The sequence below is a fragment of the Rosa rugosa genome, chromosome 2 (genome assembly GCF_958449725.1).
Source record: "Rosa rugosa chromosome 2, drRosRugo1.1, whole genome shotgun sequence".
Taxonomy (NCBI): Eukaryota; Viridiplantae; Streptophyta; class Magnoliopsida; order Rosales; family Rosaceae; genus Rosa; species Rosa rugosa.
In genome coordinates this window covers 70,288,783-70,312,819 of record NC_084821.1, presented here as the reverse complement: position 1 = coordinate 70,312,819, position 24,037 = coordinate 70,288,783, and the positions used below count along the sequence as shown (strand labels likewise).

General features: G+C 48.9%; 1 protein-coding gene across 1 annotated transcript; it reads right to left on the bottom strand.

The window, feature by feature from the left end:
* Positions 1–7,029: 7,029 nt before the first annotated feature.
* LOC133731426 ((E,E)-alpha-farnesene synthase-like) lies at positions 7,030–11,245 on the bottom strand. Its single transcript, XM_062158802.1, has 3 exons — positions 11,165–11,245; positions 7,433–7,718; positions 7,030–7,340 (listed from the first exon to the last, which is right to left on the bottom strand). Exons 1-3 carry the CDS (start codon positions 11,243–11,245, stop codon positions 7,030–7,032), a joined length of 678 nt encoding a protein of 225 aa, XP_062014786.1.
* Between the last annotated feature and the right edge of the window lie 12,792 nt (positions 11,246–24,037).

Genomic DNA, 24,037 nt, shown 5'->3' with positions numbered 1-24,037 from the left:
AACCTTGACTGGCCTCTGAAGCAATTTGATGTAAAGAATGCCTTCCTACATGGAGACTTGAAGGAAGAAGTCTATATGGATCTACCTCCTGGCTATTCTCTACCTTCACAAGCAGGAATGGTGTGCAAGTTGAAAAAGTCCCTTTATGGACTAAAACAGTCTCCTAGGGCATGGTTTGGAAGATTCAGCCAATCTATGAAACAATTTGGTTATAAACAAAGCAATTCTGACCATACACTGTTTCTGAAGCGCAGGAAAGATAAACTTACTGCACTTATCATTTATGTTGATGATATGATTGTGACAGGAAATGACCCAGAAGAAGTCAAGAAACTGGAAGCACATCTATCATCTGCTTTTGAGATGAAAGATCTTGGAGGACTGAAAGACTTCTTGGGAATTGAGGTGGCTAGATCAAACGAAGGCATTACCCTATCTCAAAGGAAGTATGTGGTTGACTTACTCATTGAGACCGGTTTACTAGCATGTAGACCAGCAGATACACCGATGGAGCAAAATCACAAATTAGCAGAATATCCAGACCAAGTGCCTACTAACAAAGAGAGATATCAAAGGTTAGTAGGCAAGCTCATTTATCTCTCACACACCCGACCTGATATTGCATATGCTGTAAGTGTTGTAAGTCAATTCATGCATGCACCAAGTGAAGATCACATGGAAGCAGTACATAGAATTCTGAGGTATTTGAAGACAAATCCCGGTAAAGGGATCATGTTCTCCAAGAACAACCATACAGACATAGCTGGATACACAGATGCAGATTGGGCTGGTTCTATCACTGATAGAAGATCTACTTCAGGTTATTTTACTTTTGTGGGAGGTAACTTGGTCACATGGAGAAGCAAGAAGCAAAAAGTGGTTGCTAGATCTAGTGCAGAAGCAGAGTATAGAGGAATGGCTCATGGAGTATGCGAAATGTTATGGCTTCGTAATTTAATGAAAGACTTGGGATTCAAACCCAAGTATGCTATGAATTTGTACTGTGACAATAAAGCAGCCATTGATATAGCACACAATCCAGTTCAACATGATAGAACAAAACATGTTGAAGTTGATCGAAATTTCATTAAGGAGAAGTTGGAGTCAGGAATCATCAACATGCCACATGTACCTACTGAAGATCAACTTGCAGATATTCTTACCAAAGCTGTTTCTGGAAAAGTGTTCCACAGCTCACTAAACAAGTTGGGAATGCGAGACATCTATTCCCCAACTTGAGGGGGAGTGTTAAGTGAGCTAATATCAACATCAACATGCTATAGTGTAGTTAGCACTTATCAATCTATAGTATAGACATACTATAGTGTAGTTAGCACTTATCATTCTATAGTGTAGACATACTATAGTGTAGTTAGCACTTATCAGTGGTAGCATTTTATATTTCTGTAAACTCTCTATATAAACCTCTGTTATGAGATGAATAAAAACAAGACAATTAAGTTTCTCAATTGTGTTATACTTAACAGATATCACTTATACCACATACAACCAAGCATAAGCAACAACCTCTTAGGTGGGCCCCGCGGCATGGCTAGTCCCGCCTACGACATGCATCCGGTAGTCCGACACCCGAGCTACCTCGCTATGGTGGAGGTCGGCCGGTACCTTGCTAGGAGGCCACCCTCCCGTGCTCTCCAAGAGGCTTCAAGAGAAGCAATATATGTATTGTATCCCACATTGGAAATATAGAATAGATGGGGACTTCCTTTAGCTATAAGAGGAAGTCCTCCCCTTCATAGATGAGGATGGATCCATGATCCCCACACTTGTATCACTACAAAGGTCACTTGACCTCACTCATAGTAAAATATCTAAGTGGACGTAGCCTTGCCCCAAGTGCAAGGTGAACCACTATACATCCGGTGTCATCTCTCTCTCTCTCTCTCTCTTCCCATCATGCTTCTTACTTTAGGTCCCGTATTCTTCAACAGAAACATTGGCGCTAGAAGGAGGGTCCCTATGTTTGGGTAACAAGCCTCCGACCTTAGGTACAGGTCATGTACGGGAACCATCAATCATGTACGCGCAAGAGTACACCTCCGACCTTGAGCAAGAGTCATGGATGGGTACCACGGGTCATGTACGGGTACCACAAGTCATCGGGTACATGGGTACATGTCAGATACCCCAACTTCCTCCCCAAGCCTCCGAGCCATCAGGTACATAAGCTTCCGGGTACATGAGCTTAGCTTCCGGGTACTATGAGTCATCCGGGACTTTCATGAGCCATCGGATACTGGAGCCAACGGCCCTCTTGCTTTTTTACTCATGCATGCAGCCTCTCCCAACGGGCTACTTGTCTTACTCGTCCATTCATCATGAAGACTCGCACATCAACTTATCTCAATCATGGCCTACCACACTAAGGCCCTATTCATCTAATGCCCGCATGACATTAGTCACACTTGGGGGTCAGTACCGCACCTCAAGGCTATGTGATACTCGTCCGGGCCCAACCACCCCATCCTCTGCTTGGAATCAACCTTGAAACCCAAACTCATCGGCCATAGTCTCTCTTCATGACCGGCCCCCATGCACTCCCTCCTCGCCCGACACATAGGAAGCTTCGTCACCTTCAGTAACCCTCATCGGTACCCGCTGGCCTCACCAGCATCATTTTCTCTTCTCGGCGACTCCCCGAATCACCGTCCGGGCCTCTTTGATTTCTAATCCTCCGGGAGGTCATCAACATCTCGGTGACGGTCACCACTGCATGTAACCGAGCTTCTCACCTCATCGGGTACCAGTGACCAACCCCGGAGACCGATGCATTTCTCTTCTCGGCGACTCACCAGAAGCTTCATCGGTCACCTCTTAGGGACCAAATCTGGAACCCTATAGCTTCTCCACCGCTCCGTGGCCCGATCTGGACTGGCTTCCGGCACCTCAGAGTGACTCTCCGGTACCCTCTGGGCTCATTTGTAAACCCAAGCTCTCTGAGCACCGAAGAGTATCAGTTTCAACAAAAAAAAAAAACAACCTCGGCCACGCCACTAGCAGCTCCTTCCTTCTCTGGTCAGCAATGATCACCTCTTCCCTTCGGTAACTTCCGACACAACACCGCCAGGAGCCTATCTATTCCATTAATCACATTTGCAAACCTCATGGCTACGTCGCCGGCTACGCTTGGCAGCGAGCTCACCGCCTCTTGGTGACCAGCACCACCTACTCCCGGTGACCCGACGACAACACCAACTCTTGGTGAACCCGGCAGCAGCTTCACAGCTAGGCAACCTCAACTCTTGGTGTCGGCACCTGCTGGGTTCAGCTCAAAAAAAAAAAAAAAGGTGGTTCTGCTCAGGGCACCCGGGAAGGTTTGGACACCCAACCCACCCCGGTGATCATCACCACTATCTCGGTGACCCCTTACCGGCAACACCGTCCCGGCGACACCTTTACTTCTCAGCAGCAATTTACCGGTACCCGGTAACCAACAACCTACCCCAGTACCCCAGTACCCGGTAACCTCAATTTCTGCTTCCAAATTCACGAACTATGGCACCCGGAAGTGGAACTTCACCTGTCGACGATCCTCGAACAGCCTCCTGTCTCATGCACACCGGTCAGAACTCAGCAGCTTGCTTACCGGCAGCTTATCTTACCAGCAGTCCTATGGACACAATCTTCTCTAGGCACCCGCTGGCCTCACCAACCCGGAAATAGCAGCCGGCACCCTGTGTTCATCCACCAACTGATTTGGACACCCACCCACCCATCCAGGAAGACTCAAGCTTCAAGCCATCGGCACCCCTGTTGATAGCTCTGTTTCTAGGAACTCAACGTGCTTCCGGCACCCAAGAATCTTCTCTTGGCATCCTGCAACACCAAGTGCTTGATTTCCCGTTCATGAGATCGGTAGTTACGTTTGCTTCAGTTGCCTGCCCAATTACTCTAATCTCTGCCTCTCCGGTTACCTACGAATCTCTTACAGCCAATCTGTAGTCTTCGAACTAAAACCTCCCTGCAAGGCTCTAAGATAAGTACTCGGATATACGGTCCAAGTTCAATTGAATTATCAAGCATGTTTGCATGTTTCACTTTATGCGTGGTACGTGCAATTAGTGCCACGAATCAATTAATTATATGTCCATGCAAACCTACTTGGTACCTTAGAGCATGAATGCATGATATACTTACACATGCATGCCTTGTATCTCTATTCAATAAATACATGCAAGATATATTCAGTTAGACACCTAGCTTGTTCTATTCTTCTGTTAACACATAAGCTTCCTATAATTGCACGTTGCCCACGGTACTAGACAGGTCGATGTGTAACCATCTAAGTATGTCTTAGGTGTACTACCAATTAAAGTTCCCGGGAACCTAAGGTTTTTTTTGTCATACAAATATATGGAGCATGATTACTTGGTCTTTTCGATCAAACCACATATACAAGTGGGACAATACTGAGCAAAATTTTCAATTATTGCACATATATATTACTCTATGCATCTTATCCTCCGCAACACTAAACCTTCATCAATTACTTCATGTAATTTACATGTCATAATCACTTTACTTTTTTAAGAGGCACATTATCATGCAGCTGCCCGCACCCGAACTTTGCAATTACTCGAATTATATTTTTCTATTGGTCATGCTATGAGCTAACCCATTTCTATTTTAAGGAGTCTCCATCACTCACACAAGATACATTATTGGCACACTGCACTGATGCCACTCTTCACTACATGAAATCTCAACTACATAAAAGAACAAGCTGCCTATTGCTTATGTATTTTTGAGAGGTATACTCACCCAATCGGGCAACTTCTTATATGAGCAAGCTCAAGCAAGTGCACTATATCGAAACTCGCTAGCTGACATGGAGTCTTATATGGGCAACTTCAATCTTTCTATAATATCTTCGCTACTTATGAACGGCCCCAGATAAGTTCTAATTTACACTTCTGAATTTGAGCTAATGCAATGGTTTACATACTTCAACTAACGATTTCTATAATCTAAGCATGCCTACGATATTTGATAATTTCGATATCATATCTATTGTGCCTATGTATTAATGTCAAACGTTAATTTAATTGCAATCCAATTAAATTGCTACATATATACATGTGATACACTAAATTAAATGCAACATGCATCTCCTAAATCCTCGCCCCGAGCACGGTACCCCCAAGGGGTAAGCTAAGGTCATATCCTTGCATAAATCCTCTCCAATCGGCGAGGTACCCCAACGGGGTTACGTGGCCAATGCCATCATATATTCTACCCGGGGCCACGCCACCGGGTACCGGAGCCCAAGGTCACCGGATACCCATACGGGGTTACGATGTACAAATCATCATCCTACCCGGGGCCGGACTACCGGGTAAAGAAGGCCCACAGGCCCTCATTCAACCCCATTGGGTTAAGGAGGCTCAATCCCTCATCAATCCCACCGGGATCACGGGCTCACTCACCTCATCGGGTACATGAAGCCCCGAGCCTATCTACTGTACTAGGTATACGAGTCAGCCCAACCCGCATCGGGTACCAGAGGCCCAAGGCCATAAATACCCTATCGGGTACGAGACCTAGCTCTCAATCCCACCGGGATCACGGGCTCACTCACCTCATCGGGTACATGAGGTCCCGAGCCTATCTACTCCACATGCCCTCATAAATCCTCTACTCAAGCAAGGTATCCCGACGGGATAACTAAAGGGTAGCTCCCTTACAAAAGCCACGGTCCAGTCCCTTGCATCCAAATCCTTGCCCCGAGCGAGGTACCCCCAAGGGGTAAACCAAGGTCCAATCCCTTGCTTTTGAGTCATCTCACCTCCCGAGCGGTCTCTCAACTTGGGGGACTTATTCATACCACTTATCACAGGTGGAGGTAGTACCCGACCGAGACTATCATTGAGTTTCACGCTCATACTTTTCGTGCTATGGTCTATTAATGGAAATATTGAAATTTTTCACCTATTGTTGATCGCAACAATTAAATTTCTTTTACATTCCATTAATAGGACCCGAGGACCGATTTCACACAACCTACTGCTCGCTCAATATGAGCGAGCGCAATTCTTACACTCATACTTGGGGGACTATCATGGTCTTGCCATAATCTCGCTAGTATGACACGTAACTTCGATACCGGAGCTTCATTCTTAGCCTCACCTCCGAATTCCCTTTTTACTAACTACGTGACTTGGGGGACTCGGCGAGTAACAACATTCCCGATCCTAACACATGTGCATCAAGTGCATACAACATTTACATATCATTATGTGTTCTCGTGTTCATCACACATCTTTGCATCATGCATCTTATATAAACGTTCATGCACCTTGATGCATTTGACTCAAATGTCACTTCGATTGCCCTAGAGCAATCAATATGCTTTTTGTGCACTAATCTTATTTGCAGGTACTAGCTTGATGAGGGCCCCGGGGCACCAGCATACCCGTAGAGTCCCTTCTTACTTACGGAGTTGGGGGACTAGTATGGGTATGGCGTTCAACAAGGTCATCACTCATACTTGGCGGCATCATATTTAAACTCCCCAACCAAGAAGCGCCTCTTACTCGAGGACTTGGGGGACTTGTTGATATCACTTATACCACATACCGCCAAGCATAAGAAACAACCTCTTAGGTGGGCCCCGCGGCATGGCTAGTCCCGCCTACGACATGCATCCGGTAGTCCGACACCCGAGCTACCTCGCTATGGTAGAGGTCGGCCGGTACCTTGCTAGGAGGCCACCCTCCCATGCTCTCCAAGAGGCTTCAAGAGAAGCAATTTATGTATTGTATCCCACTTTGGAAATATAGAATAGATGGGGACTTCCTTTAGCTATAAGAGGAAGTCCTCCCCTTCTTAGATGAGGATGGATCCATGATCCTCACACTTGTATCACTACAAAGGTCACTTGACCTCACTCATAGTAAAATATCTAAGTGGACGTAGCCTTGCCCCAAGTGCAAGGTGAACCACTATACATCCGGTGTCATCTCTCTCTCTCTCTTCCCATCATGCTTCTTACTTTAGGTCCCGTATTCTTCAACAGAAACAATCAGTATGGTCTTTCTCGTAGGATTTGATGTGCCATTTCACATTAAACCACTGAACTCTCCTTTGTGATGGAAGCTCCAGGGCATAAGTCACATGCTTGGAAATGCAATTGTCTATATCATCACACCTTGTATTGGTCTCTCTAAGAGTGACCATTAAGAAAGCTTTAGCCTGCTCTAGGATATTTTCACCTTCTAAAGCTAGGTTTGAGGCCTCCAACATTTCAAGCATTCCTTTCACATCCCCAAATGTGTTCTTCTTTAATGTACCCATTTCATCCATCAAACTACCAAATATATCTGAAAATTTTAGTAAACTAGATTAGTACGTACGTTAGATTAGTTAGAAGATAAAATCATTGACCAATTAATTAATACATCTGTTTATGTACCTTGTGAAACTTTATAACCATGCTGCCTAAGAATCTTAAAGAGTAGTGCAGTAGCATAGAGATCACCCTCAGAACTAATGCAGGGATTGCTGTTGTTTTCGAGTTCTACAGATGCTATGGTGTCTAGGGCTTCCTTGATTTCCTTCTCAAAGTGGTTGTTGAGGCCTAGTTTTTGGATTCTGTCAATCAACTTCAACTTATCCAGTGAACATGATTCCTTACATTCACCAAACAAATCCTTAACATCTTCTATTAGCTTATGAATCTGAATTCGATAACATTCTCCCTGAATTCGATAATTTCAGTTTACCCCCCTGAGGTTTGGGGGTGTCATCATTTCACCCCCTCTACTTTCAATTTTGATTTTTTACCCCCCAAACTTTCCAATTTCAATTAGCCGTGTCCAATTTCTCCTATTCCGTCCAAATTGGACGTTAACTTTGACCTTTGGGGGCTAAAATGGTCATTTCAAGATAAAAAAATAAATAAAAAATAAAAAAATTCCTTTTTTTTTTTTTTTTTTTTAATTTTGTCTTCAACCTATACACCACAAGTTGTAATAGGTTTATAAAAACAAAAAAATACTCTAAGTGGTTGAAAGCCGCTCGCTGATAATTCTTTACTTTATCGGAGATATATCACAAATATCGTAGACCAGCGAGCGACTTTCAACCACCTAGAGTATTTTTTTGTTTTTATAAACCTATTATAACTTGTGGTGTATAGGTTGAAGACAAAATTAAACAATTTTTTATTTATTTATTTTTTTAATTTTTTTATTATTTTATTATTTTATTTTTTATTATTTTTTAGTGAGTTTATGGTTAGTATGGTTTTGTTGTGCAAGCTTGGTTTTGGTGCATCAAAGTGACAATCATGGCATGACATACATTCTACTCTAGCATTTGTCCCATAACTTCATAAACTTTTGAGACATGACTTGATTTTCTTGCCTTGAGCAAATTGTGTTCTTTGAGGATAATGTTGGAAGGATTAGGTTGTGTTAGTTTTGTTATGTTTCAGATTTGGGTTAATTCTTTTGCTTGATGACAAGCAATATTCAAGTTTGGGGGTATTTGTTGAGTCACAAATTACTTATGCAATTGTGCCCCATAATTATGAAAATTGATTTCTCTTCCATGCTATTTTACCCTTTTTAATCAATTTCCTTTTATTTGTAGGAAACCTTGCATTGAGAATAAAATGACTATTTGAGGCTTGAAATGCGGATATTTGAAGCTAGGGGAAGAAGACACGGAGATTGGAAGAAAATTGCAAATTGACTTTTCCGGCGATTTTTCCAGCAAACTTTTCCGGTGACTTTTCCGGCGAGCCGCCACTCATGGAGGGTCTTTTCTCCAGCAAAGGAGGACCATGGTGGTGAGAATCTCCCATCACTTGAAATTCAAATATCTCCCTTCACCTTGTCCTTTTGTCACCTTGCCAATTTGGGACCATTTGGGGGACAATGGTGTAAGAGCATCTCTTGCACACTTTGGGACCATAGAGGACATACATAGCTGATCAAAGAGAGGCCAAAGAGGATTTATTCAGGAATTCTTGACTCCATTCAATCATCTTCATCCTATCCAAGATCCATTTTTCTCTCTAGAGAGGACACCACCATTTCCACCACTAAAACCACCATCTCCACCTCTAAAACCTCCATTTCCACCACTACAACCTCCATTTCCTCCACCATTCAACACCACAACTCACCTTGGAGATTCCAAATTTCACTTTTCTTACCAATATCAAGAGCTTGGAGCAAGGAGAAGAAGGTGACTACCACCACATCATGTTCTTGGAGACCCATCTCCACCACCTCTTCCGGCATCTTCAATAGTCACCCTTTACTCTCTATCTCTTTATGTATTTGATGTTTAATAGAATGTTGAAGCTTGTGTATCTAGCTATGTGTGAGTAGTGAACTAGTTGGGGCTAGGGTTGAAAGCCCTAGCCAAACTTGCTTGGATTGATGCTTTTGTTTATAAATTGATGCAAATTCATGTTGTCATTCTCACATGCTAATTCAATAGTTGAATGCATTACTTAGACCTAATCAATTTGAGTTATGTGTTTGCCATGACATGAAGTTTTTCCTAGAGATTGAATACCTTTAGGCAAAAAGGGAGCATGAAAGCACACCATGTGTGCATGTGAGGGTAGTGAGCTAAAATCACCTAGAGATAGGATTGGTTTGCTTGCTTGGTTACCTAAACTCTAAGCTTTATGCATTTAGGGGCAAATGATTGAGACCTATCCGGTAATTGAATTTGTCTCTAGGTAGTTAGCTCTAGACTTATCCGGTTAGAGTTAATAAAATGAAAGGGGTTTAAGCCTTAGTAGTCCTATCCGGATGCTAAGAGGGTAGTTGGACAATTAGTGTACATACCTCCAACAATATAGAGTATTTGCTATCTCACCAAGCATAAGTAACACCCTATTTGGGACACCCACAAGCCATGGTGAGGCCCAACCGCTACTTGCATCTTGTAGCCCTATGTTCAAGCTACGCTACGGTATCCGGAAGTCGCAAATCCGCCGCCGGGAAGCCACCTTTCCGGTCTTGCCAAGTTGCCTCCACAATATGCTTTTCTAGACTAGAATAGTGGGTTCTTGTCCCACATCTAAGAAAATGTAAAGGAGATGGCTTCCTTCACCTATAAAAGGAATGCCTCCTCCCACTTAAACACCATCCCATTACATCTCATGTAATCCCTTTGGGCCGCAAGGCCCGAACACACTAGTTAAACATTCAAGTGGACGTAGTTTCCCGCTAAGGCGGGAAATGAACCACTATACTTCTTGTGTCGTTCTCTCTCTCTCTCTCTTTAAAGCTAACTAGTGACTCCTCGATCACTAACGTTAACATTGGCGCCGTCTGTGAGAAGCCAACACAAAGGCTTCGTCACCTACCACAAACTTTGACCCGAAAGTGTCGAGTTAACGGTCGTTCAACATCAAATTGGGGCTGGTCAATGCTCGGTCAACGCCCGTTAGGCAAGGTCAACGCCCATCAAGGCTTGGTCAACGATGACCATGGTTGGTCAACGCTGAACCTTCAAAAAAAAAAAAAAAAAAAAATTTAAAAATTGCCGCCAAACTTCTCTGGACACCCAGAGATTTGCTCTGGGCACCCAACCACCTCCGCCAACTCTTCTTCTCCCCTCCGCTGAGTTCCAAATGCCGCCCAACTTGCAGCTCCGCCAGCTGCAACTCCTCCGCTCCGCCCAACTGGCATCTCCGCCGGACTCAAGCTCGGACTCCGCTCCGCTGAACACAAGCTCGGAACCTCCGCTCTACTCCTCCGCTCCGCCAAACCGCAACTGCAGTTCCGCCAGCCACCACCGCCAGCGAAGCTCCTAACCGCCAAACTTCCACCACTAAGCACCATCAGCGGCTCTTTCTTTCACTAGGCTACGTCAGCATCAACGGTCGCCGGAACCAGCAGCGGTAGCCAGCCAGCGGTACTTTTTCCGCTAAGAACCATCAACGGTACTTTTTCCTCTAAATTCCGTCAGCGGCACCGACGAGGTCCAATCATGGCAGCACCGAACTCCAATCACGTCTAACACCAGCGACCACCTCCCGCTAGCCAGGCTAGCAAGCCCAAGTCCCCAACTTCCTCCGCTGAGGCACCACCGCCCAACATCCTCCGTTGAGCACCTCTGGACACCCATTACTCAATCAACTCCAAGCACAAAAGAAAATCTGGAGATCACTAGGCACCTGCAATCGACCTTCTATGCTGGGCAATACCATCACAGCTGCTATGGATACCCCAAAACATGCTGCAGACACCCATCTCATCTGTTCAAAGCATCCGGCGAGCTGCTCCGAGCACTCGATAATACTTCTAGCAAGATAAGTTGTTCAAACCTTCAATTCCGCGGTAGAGAGCCGGGCTCAATATCTATAATTTACAACAGCGTATGCATAAAGCATGATTGCAGTATCTCTAGCTCAAACATATTTAACATGGTTTATGATATGCTCTTCTCCAATTATGATGCCACGCATCAAGTACATGAGACACTTGTCTATTTTACGCATACTATGATCCCACACCCCTACACATCATTCACACTTGATTATAAAACTTTCTCAATTTTGTCTTCTTCTTAAGAGCAATTATATAATTACTGTGTGTAAATATATATGTTAAAGACGACATATATATACCATGTGTCCATGCCTTGTCTTTTATGCAATCATAATGGAACCAGGAATGCATACCTCTTATTCTTCCAGAACCTACACACATATAACATGCATCTATGCCTTGACAAAACTCATCTATCTCAAATCGCATGGAACACATTAGCACTTTGTCTGTGCACATGCTACATACATGTGTCGATGCTCTGTCCATATTTGTTAATGTCTAAAAGTTCGGCGGTAGCTAAACCTTTGTTAACGCTGATCCGGTGGGCGGATCTATACTTGTGACGTTCTCAAAGCCTCCGCTACCTGTCAAGTAAAATACAAAGGGGCGTCAGAGGGAGACCGCGTTGGGCGGTCTTCAACTCTCCGATGCCTAAGTTAGTCAATGTATTTATGTTGACAAAGTAACAGTAGGTAAGTATTGAATGCGTAATTAATGAGGAGAGAGGAGAGGACCTTTTATAGGTGAGGAAGAGGTTGATCTTCTCTTTGTTTTCGATGTGGGACTGATATGCCTCAGTTCCCAGTTTCAGAAGCTTCTGACGCCATCTTGGCGCGGCGCGTGGCGGCGCGTTGGCGGCGATCTGGAGGTGGTCCGACGTTGGGGCTGTAGCCCGCCTGGCGGTGTGTCTGCATGTCATTCCTTTGGTTGGAATTAGTACCTTTGGCGGTAGAATGAGCGTAGCCCATTAGAGCTAATTATGCTTGCAAATGTACATGTATGTACAAGTCCCCCAAGTCCCCAGTCAAGGAGGGCAATCTTGGTTGGGGAGTTGTTCGGCGGTTTGAAGCGTTTTCTTCCGCTAGACTTGCAAGAGCATAATTAGCGACAGTGCGTTGTCAACCGTTGGTTTTACTGAGCAAACGCTTTATACCCTTTCGGGTGGGCCCCTGCTAGGCCCCCCAGGGAGTCCCCCACTCCCCGGCTAAGATAGACCTCCGGATGGTCGGCACATTGTTTGTTGAGGGGGAGCTGCACGGAGCAGAGGGTGTTGGGTAGCGAGCCCAAGCTATAGAACCCAAATGACGGGGGTCAACGTGCCTGATCAGGGCCGTCGTAGACTGTTGACAAGTCCCCGTGTCCCGTAGGGACGGTCTGACGGTAACGCCGCGTGGCGGTCGTTGTCAGAGTGAGGCGTGGCCTCGGGATTCGCCGTTTGGCGGATATCCCCACGCTAAATGCAGTAGGAAGCAGCGTCCGGTAGACGTGCCTGGCGGTATTTTGTTGAGCGATAGTGCTGAACGACATACGCAGCTAGCAAGCTGAAAAGGAGGTTCCGCTAGAGGTGCATAGCGGAAGATGCCCAGCTTGCAGGATGGCAAGGGAGGAGTTCCGCTGGCGGGGTTTCGCTCAGAGGAGACTTCGTCCCTTGGCAGATGACAAGGGAGAAGTTCCGCTGGCGGGGTTTCGCTCAGCGGATACCTCGTCACTTGGCAGATGATAAGGGAAAAGTTCCGCTGGCGGGGTTTCGCTCAGCGGATACTTCGCCATTTGACAGATGACAAGGGAAAAGTTCCGCTGGCGGGGTTTCGCTCAGCGGATACTTCGTCAGTTGGCAGATGACAAGGGAGAAGTTCCGCTGGCGGGGTTTCGCTCAGCGGATACTTCGTCAGTTGGCAGATGACAAGGGAAAAGTTCCGCTGGCGGGGTTTCGCTCAGCAGATACTTCGTCACTTGGCAGATGACAAGGGAGAAGTTCCGCTGGCGGGGTTTCGCTCAGCGGATACTTCGTCACTTGGCAGATGACAAGGGAGAAGTTCCGCTGGCGGGGTTTCGCTCAGCGGATACTTCGTCACTTGGCAGAGGACAAGGGAAAAGTTCCGCTGGCGGGGTTTCGCTCAGCGGATACTTCGTCACTTGGCAGACGACAAGGGAGAAGTTCCGCTGGCGGGGTTTCGCTCAGCGGATACTTCGTCACTTGGCAGATGACAAGGGACAAGTTCCGCTAGCGGGGTTTCGCTCAGCGGATACGTCGTCATTTGGCAGATGACAAGGGAAAAGTTCCGCTGGCGGGGTTTCGCTCAGCGGATACTTCGTCACTTGGCAGATGACAAGGGAAAAGTTCCGCTGGCGGGGTTTCGCTCAGCGGATACTTCGTCATTTGGCAGATGACAAGGGAAAAGTTCCGTTGGCGGGGTTTCGTTCAGCGGAGAGTTCGGAGGATTGGTGAACTCTTCCCAAGTGGTTGCTTCCACCAGACGCTTCGTCTGGTGGTGGTCGACACGTGTAGAACTCGTAGAGGGTTAGCGTGCGGAGGCTTGTCTCCTAAGCGTAGCTGTCTTCTCGTCATTAATGATAGTAATTATGGATTTCGTAACCGAGGCGACGCCTCGGTTAATCCGGAGAGTAAGTGAAGAGTTGTGACACGTGTACGGCTGGTGTGTGATGTCGTTTTTTTAGCGGACGGCCTAGAACGCGTTGATGTTGACATAAAAGGGGGGGGGAATCTTAGCGAGATTTGACACTTTGTGAAAACTTCAAACCCGAGTCGTCGTCTTCAAGCTCTCTGCGATTTGCGAATAGAGTTCTGCGGGGCTAAGGCTGTGGAGTTATCGGATCTTGGGGACGAGGTTTCTATTGGTGAGGACAAGCGCTTGCAATCACAGCAAAGGTTTCATCATCAAGGTTGGTGCTCTGAACCTCATCCCTGTTCCATTGAATTTCTATGTACCTGCTGTTGTCAGTTTTCTGGGTTTTGTGAATTCGGGGTGTTCTGAGTGTGTAAAGTGGGCTTTTGGGAATGGGTTTTGGTATTCCTGACAGTTGGGATTTCTGGATTTGCTAGATGGTCGAATCTGGGTTTAGTAGATGGTCGAATCTGGGTCAAGTGTTTGTTGGTTATTTGTTCTTGTTTTTGTGTTTTCTGGGTACTGTTGGTGATGTTCTTGTCGATAACTGATCTAAGAATAGGCTAGATCTGTGCTTGTGCTAACTGGTGTGGGTTTTAGGGTTTGGGATGGCTAACGTCATAGAGATATCGAGCAGTGAGGATTCCGGGTCTGACGTGTCGTTCAGCGCGGCGGATAGGATATTTATTGACTCGTTGCGTCCGTCTGCCCATGCAGGAACCTCACTGCCCGAACCGCTAGAGGTTGAACCGCTACAGACCATACCTTGGGCAGTAGCCATGGGTCGTACGTCACGTCTGGAGAGCTCTAAGGCAGGTGAGGTGGCGGCGGCCAAAGCTAGGCGCGACGAGCGCTTGGCGAGCAACAGTGCCGCCAGCGGATCCGCTGGGGATGAGGAAACAGCGGGGGAGGACGCTGAGTCCGCGTGGTTCCTCCGGGATGGCACCCCCGTCGACGAGGCGGGAGGGCGGATGACTCTCGCCGCTGTTACCAAGATGAAGCGGACGTTCCGGCTGCCGGGCTCGGTGAAGCTGCGCCCGCCGACTGCGGATGAGAAGGCGTCGATTCTTCCAGTGTCGGGGTTTCTATCTTGAAGACTTGGTATTCTTACTAATCCACTTGTGTTTGTGCAGCGGGACTGCGGTACAACCTAACGCGGGAGGAGGAGTGTCGCATTGCTCGTATCAGAGGCTGTTGGCGGAACCGCAACCTGCTGGACTTTAGACTCCTGACTGGCTGGGAGTTGCTAGTCGACCAGAAACTTACTCGCTCCGTCGGTAAGAAATTTCCGTCAAACCGATGTCTCCTTTGTAATAAGTAGCCGAGACTGACTGGTTTATGTATAATTTCCTAGAAACTCCGCCAGGTAATAAATCGAGTCGCGACGCTTTTGAAAAAGCAATGGACCGCGCCGAGGTGGACAACTTTCTGGAGACCATGTACGCCGAGGGGCTGGCGGCCCAACAGACGCTGGTGAACCCTGAGACGTTGGCGCTGAGTCAGTCCGAGGTTCCAGTGGTGCTGCCAATGCCGCACCACTCCCATCTTGGTGAGGATGGTCTGCCGGTAGTGCAGGCGGGGGTCCAAGTGGCCGGCGGGAAGAAGGGAGGCGCTGCGGCTGGGCAGCAGAAAGAGCGGATGCCCGCCAACAGGCGTGGCCCCCAAAAGGAAAGGGTGGTGTCGCCGGTGGAGGTTGTCACTGCGCCAAGGGAGGAACCGCCGGTGGGGGTGACAAAGACCGCCGCCGGGAACCAAAGGGTGCTGGAGAGAAAACGACAGCAGGCTGACTCTCCTGATGAGGAAGAGGGGGAGGACGTGGAGGTGATCGGGTCCCGCCGACAGAAGAAGGCCCGAGAAACTCCGTCGAAGACTGTTGTTGTGGAGGGAGAAGAGACCGCCGCTAGCGATCTGGACTCATTTGCCGAGTATGCGGCGTTTATGACAGATGGGGAGCGGGAATTCCTCTTCTACCTCTGCGAACGGCGGCGTTTGGGCAAATATCGGCGAGACTGCACGACATGTTTGTGGCGGCGTCGAAGCAGCCCATGGTCGAGGGGGAGCTGAGGGAGGAAATTCAAGGTCTCCAGAGGGAGTTGGTGGAGGAGAAGGAGAAGATGGCAGAGGCAGAGCGGCGCCTGGCGAAGGCAGAGTGTGACCTTGCCGATGCCCGCGGTAAGCTCCGCGTGGCCATCGAGCGTGACTTGGAGAGGAATGACCGCGTCTCCAAGTTGGAGCGGGACGTTGCGCTGCTGGAGGAGCGGATTGCCGCTAAGGACAAAAAATTTATTATCGTACAGCGGGAGTCCGGCGCCAGGGTGACGGAGTTGAAGCGGTTAGAAGGTGAGGTTGCTCGTCTGAGAGCTGAAGGGAATACCGCTGCGGCAGCCGCTGTCGAAGCATTCAAGCGGTCTGCGGAGTTTAAGAAGGCGATGACCGAGTCGGCGAAGGCTGGGACTCTAGCAAACATAGATATGCTGAAGCGGAAGGGCGCCATCGACTTCGCCAAAGCGTCGCAGCCTGATGCGCCGCCAACCAAGGGCACTCCGCCGGAGAAAAACGTCGTGGCAGCTCCAGTGGGAGGCGCTCGGTCAGGGAGCGGGGAAAGTGGTGCACATCCGGCGGAAGAGTCCCAGCAGACTCCCAACCCCACCCCATCGGAGGTGTCGCGCGCTGGTTTCCTGGCGGCGCACACCCGTGCGGATGGCACCATAGAGACCCCAAGTCCAACAGCGCGAGGGTCCGATCAGACGAGTCGAGCGGGCGTGCCGCCGCCTGCCGGAGCAGAAGATGCCGAAGACCACCCCTGAGGCCAGTTCGGACCGCTCTCAATTTTGCAACTTCCCTGTTTCCTTTGTAGCCGTTGAGGCATATCATTTTGTAATGTGTTGCTGAATAATATGAAATTTTGAGTTGGTGTTTGCCGGGATGTGTTTGTACCGTTAGTACTTTGAGTTACATTTTTCTTTTGTCAATCAATGACACATTAAAGGAATTAAAATTGGTCCAAGTGCACCTCGTAGCGGACGAGGTCCGCTGACGATCGCTGGCGTTGCCAGTTGCCCTCAGTGCTAGACTTGGTAACAATGGTTTGAATAATTCCTCGTTTCATTGATAGCTGACTGATCAGCGTACAAAAGTGGGGTAGTACCCGTCGGGTAGCTTCCCTTAGCTAAATATTAAACAAAAATTTAGCTAAGTCAAGATGCTCCTGGGTAGCGGTCTGACTATTTGTAATAATACCGAAGGTGTTCAGTATTCCAAGGGTGGGCCGATTTGACACCATCCTTGTTCATTAAGTAGAAGGTGCCTGGGCTCACGACTTCCACAATGTTGTATGGGCCTTCCCAAGTTGGGCGGAGCTTTGTTGGTGGTGGAATGACTTCCTTCATTACCCAGTCCCCCAGTTGGAGGTTCCGGGCTTTGACTCTGGCGTTGTAGAAACGCGATACCAGCCTTTTGTTTTGCAAGTTGCGCAAATGGGCCTTGAGTCTTTTTTCTTCTAGGAGGTCCCTGTCCGGGTTGATGCCGTCGCCGTTGGTGTCTGGGCAGTAGCCCTCGACCCTAGCGGTAGGTTGAGTTACTTCAATAGGTAGGACCGCCTCTGTGCCGAACATCATGCAGAAAGGAGTTTCTCCGGTGGCGGTAGTTGGAGTTGTCCGGATGGCCCATAGGACTTCTGGCAGCTTCTCCGCCCATAAACCCTTGGCGCTGTCGAGCTTCTTTTTTAGCAGCTTCTTGATTATTTTGTTTGCCGCTTCGACCTGACCGTTGGTTTGGGGATGGGCGACAGATGCAAAACTCAACTTGGTGCCCAAGTTGGCGGTGAACGATATGAGTTCCTTGTTGTTGAACTGTGTACCGTTGTCTGTAATGATTGTGTGTGGGACACCGTAGCTGCAGTAGATGTTCTTCCAGAGGAAGCGAATGACCTTGGCAGTAGTAATTGCCGTTAGTGGCTCCGCCTGTATCCATTTGCTGTTGTAGTCGATGGCTACAATGATGTACTTGAACTGGCCCTTGGCGGTTTGGAATTTTCCCATCAAATCGAGGCCCCACGTGGAGTGGACCCAAGGGCCGATGATGACTGACAGAGGTTCAGCCGGTGCATGTGGGAGATCTGCGAACTGTTGGCATTTGTGGCAAGACCTCGAAATTTTCCGGGCGTCATCACCCAGTGTGGGCCAGAAGTAGCCCTGTCGCAATGTGCGGTTGGCCAATGATCTGGCGCCTGAGTGGTTTCCACATTCTCCGCCGTGGATTTCCGCCAGGACGATCTTTCCCTCCTCTGGGGTTAGGCAGCGGAGGTTGGGGTAGGTGAACCCCTGACGGTACAGCTTGCCATTCTGAATGTTGTAGCGGGTTGCTCTTCGCTTGAGCTGTCTTGCCTGGATCTTATCCTCTGGCAATGTGCCGCTGCGCTTATATGCCATGATCTCGTCCATCCAGCTGGGGTTGACTTCAATGTTGAAGATCTCCGCCAGGGTCTTTGTGATGCTTGGCTTGTCAAGGTATTCTACCCTTGTGTCCGCTGGACTCTGATGTGGCTGGGCGGTTGCCAGTCTCGCCAGTGAATCAGCCTTGGCGTTCTTTTCCCTGGGGATTTGTGTAATGGTGTGAAATTTGAACTTTTTTAACAACGTTTTGACGTACCCCAAATATGCCGCTAACTGCTGGTCCTTGGCTTGGAAGCTGTCGTTGACCTGGTTAACGACTAACTGGGAGTCGCTGAATATGTTGACGCTGTCAGCCCCTGAGTCAATGGCGAGGAGTAGACCGGCGATGAGTGCCTCGTACTCCGCCATGTTGTTTGAAGCTTTGAAGTTGAATTTTAACGCGTACTTCGCGTTTAGTCCCCCGGGTCCTGTTAAGATGATTCCGGCGCCGCTGGCCTTGGCGCTGGCGGAGCCGTCCACATGCAGGTTCCAATCTGACTGTAGGGGAGCTGCCTCCTCAACGGTTACCATTTCTGTTCCAGGCCTTGTCTCAACACCGGGTTCCGGCTGTCGCTCGGTGAGCTCAGCGATGAAGTCCGCCACTGCCTGGCCTTTCATGGCGGTTCTTGGCCTGAAATCTATGTCGAACTCGCTGAGCTCAATGGCCCACTTGCTGAGGCGCCCCGAGTGTTCAGGGTTCTGCATCACTTGCCTCAGCGGCTGATTGGTTAACACATGGATTGTGTGAGCGTGGAAGTATTGCCGGAGGCGTCTGGCAGCGACGATAAGTGCGAGGGCCAGCTGCTCCAAGGGAGGATATCTTGTTTCTGCTCCGTTCATGCCTCTGCCGGCGTAAAACACTGGAAGCTCATCTTGGCCTTCCCGCCGGACAATGGCGCAACTTACCACCGACGTCGAGACCGCCAGGTAGATGAATAGTGTTTCTCCTTGCACAGGGACAGAAAGGAGAGGGACTGCTGCCAGGTATTCCTTTAGGCCCTGGAACGCCGCCTGGCACTCTGGGTTCCAGTCGATGACCTTCTTGTGAGTTGTTTTGAGGAGTTTGAAGAATGGGGCGCACCTATCAGTGAGTCGAGAGATGAACCGAGAAAGGGCGGTTAACTTTCCCTGGAGGCACTGGACGTGTACCTTATACTCAGGGTCCGCTAGGTCAAGGATGGCCTGGACCTTATCTGGGTTAGCCTCGATGCCTCGCTCGCTGACGATGTATCCCAGGAATTTGCTAGCGGTGACCGCAAAGAAACACTTCTCTGGGTTGAGGCGCATACCGTAGGCCAAGAGAATGGTTACTATGACCTTGAGGTTTGCCACATGTCCGCTGGCCTTTATGCTCTTGACTAGCATGTCGTCCACGTAGACCTCGATGATTTTTCCCAGATGCTCAGCGAACATGGCGTTCATCAACCGCTGGTAAGTTGCACCGGCGTTCTTTAGGCCGAAAGGCATGACATTGTAGCAGTAGAGGCCTTTGTCGGTGGTGAAGGTGGTGCATTCCTGGTCGCTGGGGTGCATCTTGATCTGATTGTATCCGGAGAAAGCGTCCATCATGCTGAGGAGCTCATGTCCGACAGTTGCATCGACTAGCTGATCGATACGGGGTAGCGGAAAGCTATCCTTTGGGCATGCCTTGTTGAGATTTTTGAAGTCGACACACATCCGCCACTTGCCACTGGCCTTTTTGACCATTACCAGGTTTGAGATCCACTGGGGATAGATGACTTGGCGGATGAATCCAATGTCCTGGAGTTTGGCGACCTCCTCTCGGATTGCCCGGTATTTTTCCTCATCAAAGGCCTTTCGCTTCTGCTTGATGGGATAAAAGGAGGGTTTGATGGTCAGTTTATGAGTGATAATTTCAGGAGAGATACCTGGCATGTCCGCGTATGACCATGCAAAGACGGCGGCGTTATCACGTAGGAACTGAGTGAGTTCTGCCTCCACCTCTGGGTTTAGTTGGGCGCCTATGCGGACTGTCCGCTCGGGGTGTTCGTCTGAGAGGCAGACAACCTTTAACGACGTGTCAGGGTCGACCGGCTCCTTCCTTACATACTTCTCCTCCTCATCCCTAGGATCCTCAAAGATGTTTGGTGGCGGTGCCTCACTACCCACTGTCAGAATTTCATGGCGGCGCATCGACCGCGCTATAGTCGTTGAGTAACATTCTCGTGCCAGCTGCTGGCTTCCCTTGACACAGCCCGTGCTGTTGGGTGTGGGGAACTTCATGAGAAGCATGTACCCGGCAATGATGCACTTGAGCTTGTTAAGCGCTGGTCGACCAATGATGGCGTTGTACGAACTGAAGCAGTCGACAATAATGAATTCTGTATGTACCTCCGCCATGCAGGGGCTAGTGCCAATAACCAGCCGCATGTAATCTGACCCTAGCGGTTGTGTGACGTCACCGGAGAAGCTGAGCAGTGGCTCGTGATCCTGGAGTAGTTTTTTGTTCCGCTTGAGATGGTCATAGCAGCCACTGAAGATGACGTTGACAGCGGACCCGCTATCCACCAAAATTCTCCCCACCGAGAATTTGCCAAGAATGGCATCGACCAAAAATGGGTCGTCATGGGGTAGATGCACTCCGCGCTCTTCCTCCTCTGAAAAGGTAATCGGTTCCCAACCTGATCTTGGGAGTTTGGCGGATCTTTCGTAGCGGATGTTGCAGACTTCCTTTGGGTGATTAGCGCGTGCATAGCGCTTTCTTGCCCTGTGAGACATGCTGGTGATTGGAGCACCGCCATCGATGGTGTTGATGCGGCCCAAGGTCTCAACGTTGGCAATTACTGGTGGTGGTTGACGCACCTTGAACTGCTCCAACTTGCTGTCACGGTACAAGGTCTCAACGGCAGTTTTGAGAGCATTGCAACTGTTGGTATTGTGGCCGCTGTCCTCGTGGTATTTGCACCACTTGCCGGTGTTCCTGGGTTTGCCTGTCTTTGGGTATTTTGGAGGGGGTGGCGGCGGGATCTGATCCTTGCACTGATTGTAAATGTCTTCATACGAGGCAGTCAGGACCGTGAAAACTGCATACCGCTGCGAGGACTCCGCCTGCTTGTTGCGGTTATCCCCATGAGTTGGGCGGTTGCCCTTATGGTAATGCTGGTCCTTCGGCCGCTTATTCTGGTGGTGGCCCTGTTGCCACTCCCTTTTCTTGTCAGTTGATGGTGCTGAGGGGGTCTTGTTAGCGGTTTCCTGATGACTGGAGGATGGCTGTGTTGACTTTGGTGTTGGTGGTGGCGGTGGGGTTTCGCCATATGTGATGAATTCCGCCTGGGCGTGAATGACCGCCTCACTCATGACGTGGTCATACGTCGCGTTGGGATGATTGTAGTTGAGGTGATAGAGGAACGGTCCCTTGAGCAGTCCCTTCCTTAAGGCCGCTGATGCCATCGTTTTGTCTAGGTCACGGCACTGAGATGCTGCCGCCCGCCACCTTGTGACGAAGGCCTTCAGTGACTCGTCCTCTCCCTGCTTGACGCTGAACAGCTGACTTGTGTTGTGATGACCGGCGGATAATAAGATGAACCGAGAAAGGAAAGCATGGGATAGTGCATTGAATGAACTGACAGACCCCGGCGGACACTCAAAGAACCAGTTCATTGCCTCGCCATCCAATGTTTCGCTGAACAAGTGGCACAAGGTGGTGTCGTCGAACCCCTTGTTGTTGGTGACCTTCTTGAAGGTGTCCATGTGGACGAAGGGATCAGACATTCCGCCATAATGCGCCATTTTTGGGGTTTTTGCGTATGCCGGTCTGACAGCTTGCAGAATTGCAGCGGTGAAGGGCCCGGGTCTGGAAGCGAAGAGCGGATTCTGAGTTGGCGCCGGGACGCCCGACTCCGCCCGGATCAACCTCTGCTCCAGCTGGTGCATCGTTTCCAATATCTGGGCGGTTGCATCGTTGGTGGAATCAGCCTGAACGACCCGCTGGGACAGCCTGCGCCCCGGCACAGGCGGATTATTCTCGGTCCGTGCCCTAGCCTCCGAGCAGTTGGTGTGCGGGAGTGATTCCGCCTCTTGTTCTAACATTGGTTGGGGTACGAGCGGTGGTCCCATTCCCAATAACTCGGGTGGGTTCAGCGGTACCTGCATCTGTATGACCGGCCCTGGTCCCAACGTTCCGGTGCCGGGTCGGCTACGCCTGGTGCTATGTGACTGCTCGCTCTGTGCTGGGCGGGCGGTGGTCTCTAGCGTCTTCTTTAATTCCTCGAAACGTGTCATGAGCGTAGCCACCTGCCGCTGGGCTTCAGCCTTTTCCTTGCGCTCCACCTCACGTTCCCTGTTTGCCTTGTGAAGGTCCGCCAGTGCTAGCTCGTACATAGTGACGAGATCTTGGCCCGGCGGGCGGCTGCTGCTCGGATTTGCCTCACCGCCGGGGTTGGCGGGGGTTGTGAATAGTGCGCGGTTAACGCCTACTGCTGGGTCGGGAGGTTGGGGGACGGCGGGATGGTCTGCCTGCTCTTCAGCGTTTCCCCCGCTACCGTTAGTCATGGTAATTGTGATGGGATGGCCTTTTGTTCAAGGATTCCCACAGACGGCGCTAATGTTAATGTCTAAAAGTTCGGCGGTAGCTGAACCTTTGTTAACGCTGATCCGGTGGGCGGATCTATACTTGTGACGTTCTCAAAGCCTCCGCTACCTGTCAAGTAAAATACAAAGGGGCGTCAGAGGGAGACCGCGTTGGGCGGTCTTCAACTCTTCGATGCCTAAGTTAGTCAATGTATTTATGTTGACAAAGTAACAGTAGGTAAGTATTGAATGCATAATTAATGAGGAGAGAGGAGAGGACCTTTTATAGGTGAGGAAGAGGTTGATCTTCTCTTTGTTTTCGATGTGGGACTGATATGCCTCAGTTCCCAGTTTCAGAAGCTTCTGACGCCATCTTGGCGCGGCGCGTTGGCGGCGATCTGGAGGTGGTCTGACGTTGGGGCTGTAGCCCGCCTGGCGGTGTGTCTGCATGTCATTCCTTTGGTTGGAATTAGTACCTTTGGCGGTAGAATGAGCGTAGCCCATTAGAGCTAATTATGCTTGCAAATGTACATGTATGTACAATATTCTTTCATGGTTGATTTGCTAGCTACACATGAGAGACCCATATGACTCATTACTTACTGATATAGCATGCTACACTTGTTCATCTATGAACACACAACACAGAACCACATATTGCTTTATGTATGCTCTACCACTAAAGCATCTAATTGGTATGCAGTACGTACATGTGCCCTTTGTCTCTCTATTGGCACTCAAAATCTCTCTAAGCCAAGACATGTCTTAACTTCATTTATGTGCATAGGACTATCGAGATGAACATAGGCATCCATCCCTTAGTTCTTCTAATGATGTGAACCACTTACTGATTATGGTGCCATGCTTTACATTTGATAATTACTAGCGGACTCATGTTCCAATCTTGCTACGACTCGCAAGAGCTAGCAAGTTTCTGACGTACTTATGCAATCGTAAATTCAAGCTTCACACTTATTTTACACCTCTTGTGCGAAGGTCACACTTTCACAAGTCTATGGGTCACAGTGTTTTCAAACATAATCTTACATGTTTTTCCGCCAAGTCCAAATTTAAAGACGCATATGGTAGAAGTACACATACATGCTACACTTAGCTTAAATTAATA

What these genes read in the sequence shown, in the direction of transcription:
- LOC133731426 (XM_062158802.1), bottom strand. Translation starts at nt 11,245, where the DNA reads ATGAGATGGGTGTCTGCAGCATGTTTTGGGGTATCCATAGCAGCTGTG. An exon ending in GCATAGAAGGTCGATTGCAG is followed by an intron (nt 7,719 to 11,164) that starts GTGCCTAGTGAT and finishes TATCGAATTCAG; the next exon opens with GGAGAATGTTATCGAATTCA. An exon ending in TGGTTATAAAGTTTCACAAG is followed by an intron (nt 7,341 to 7,432) that starts GTACATAAACAG and finishes TAAAATTTTCAG; the next exon opens with ATATATTTGGTAGTTTGATG.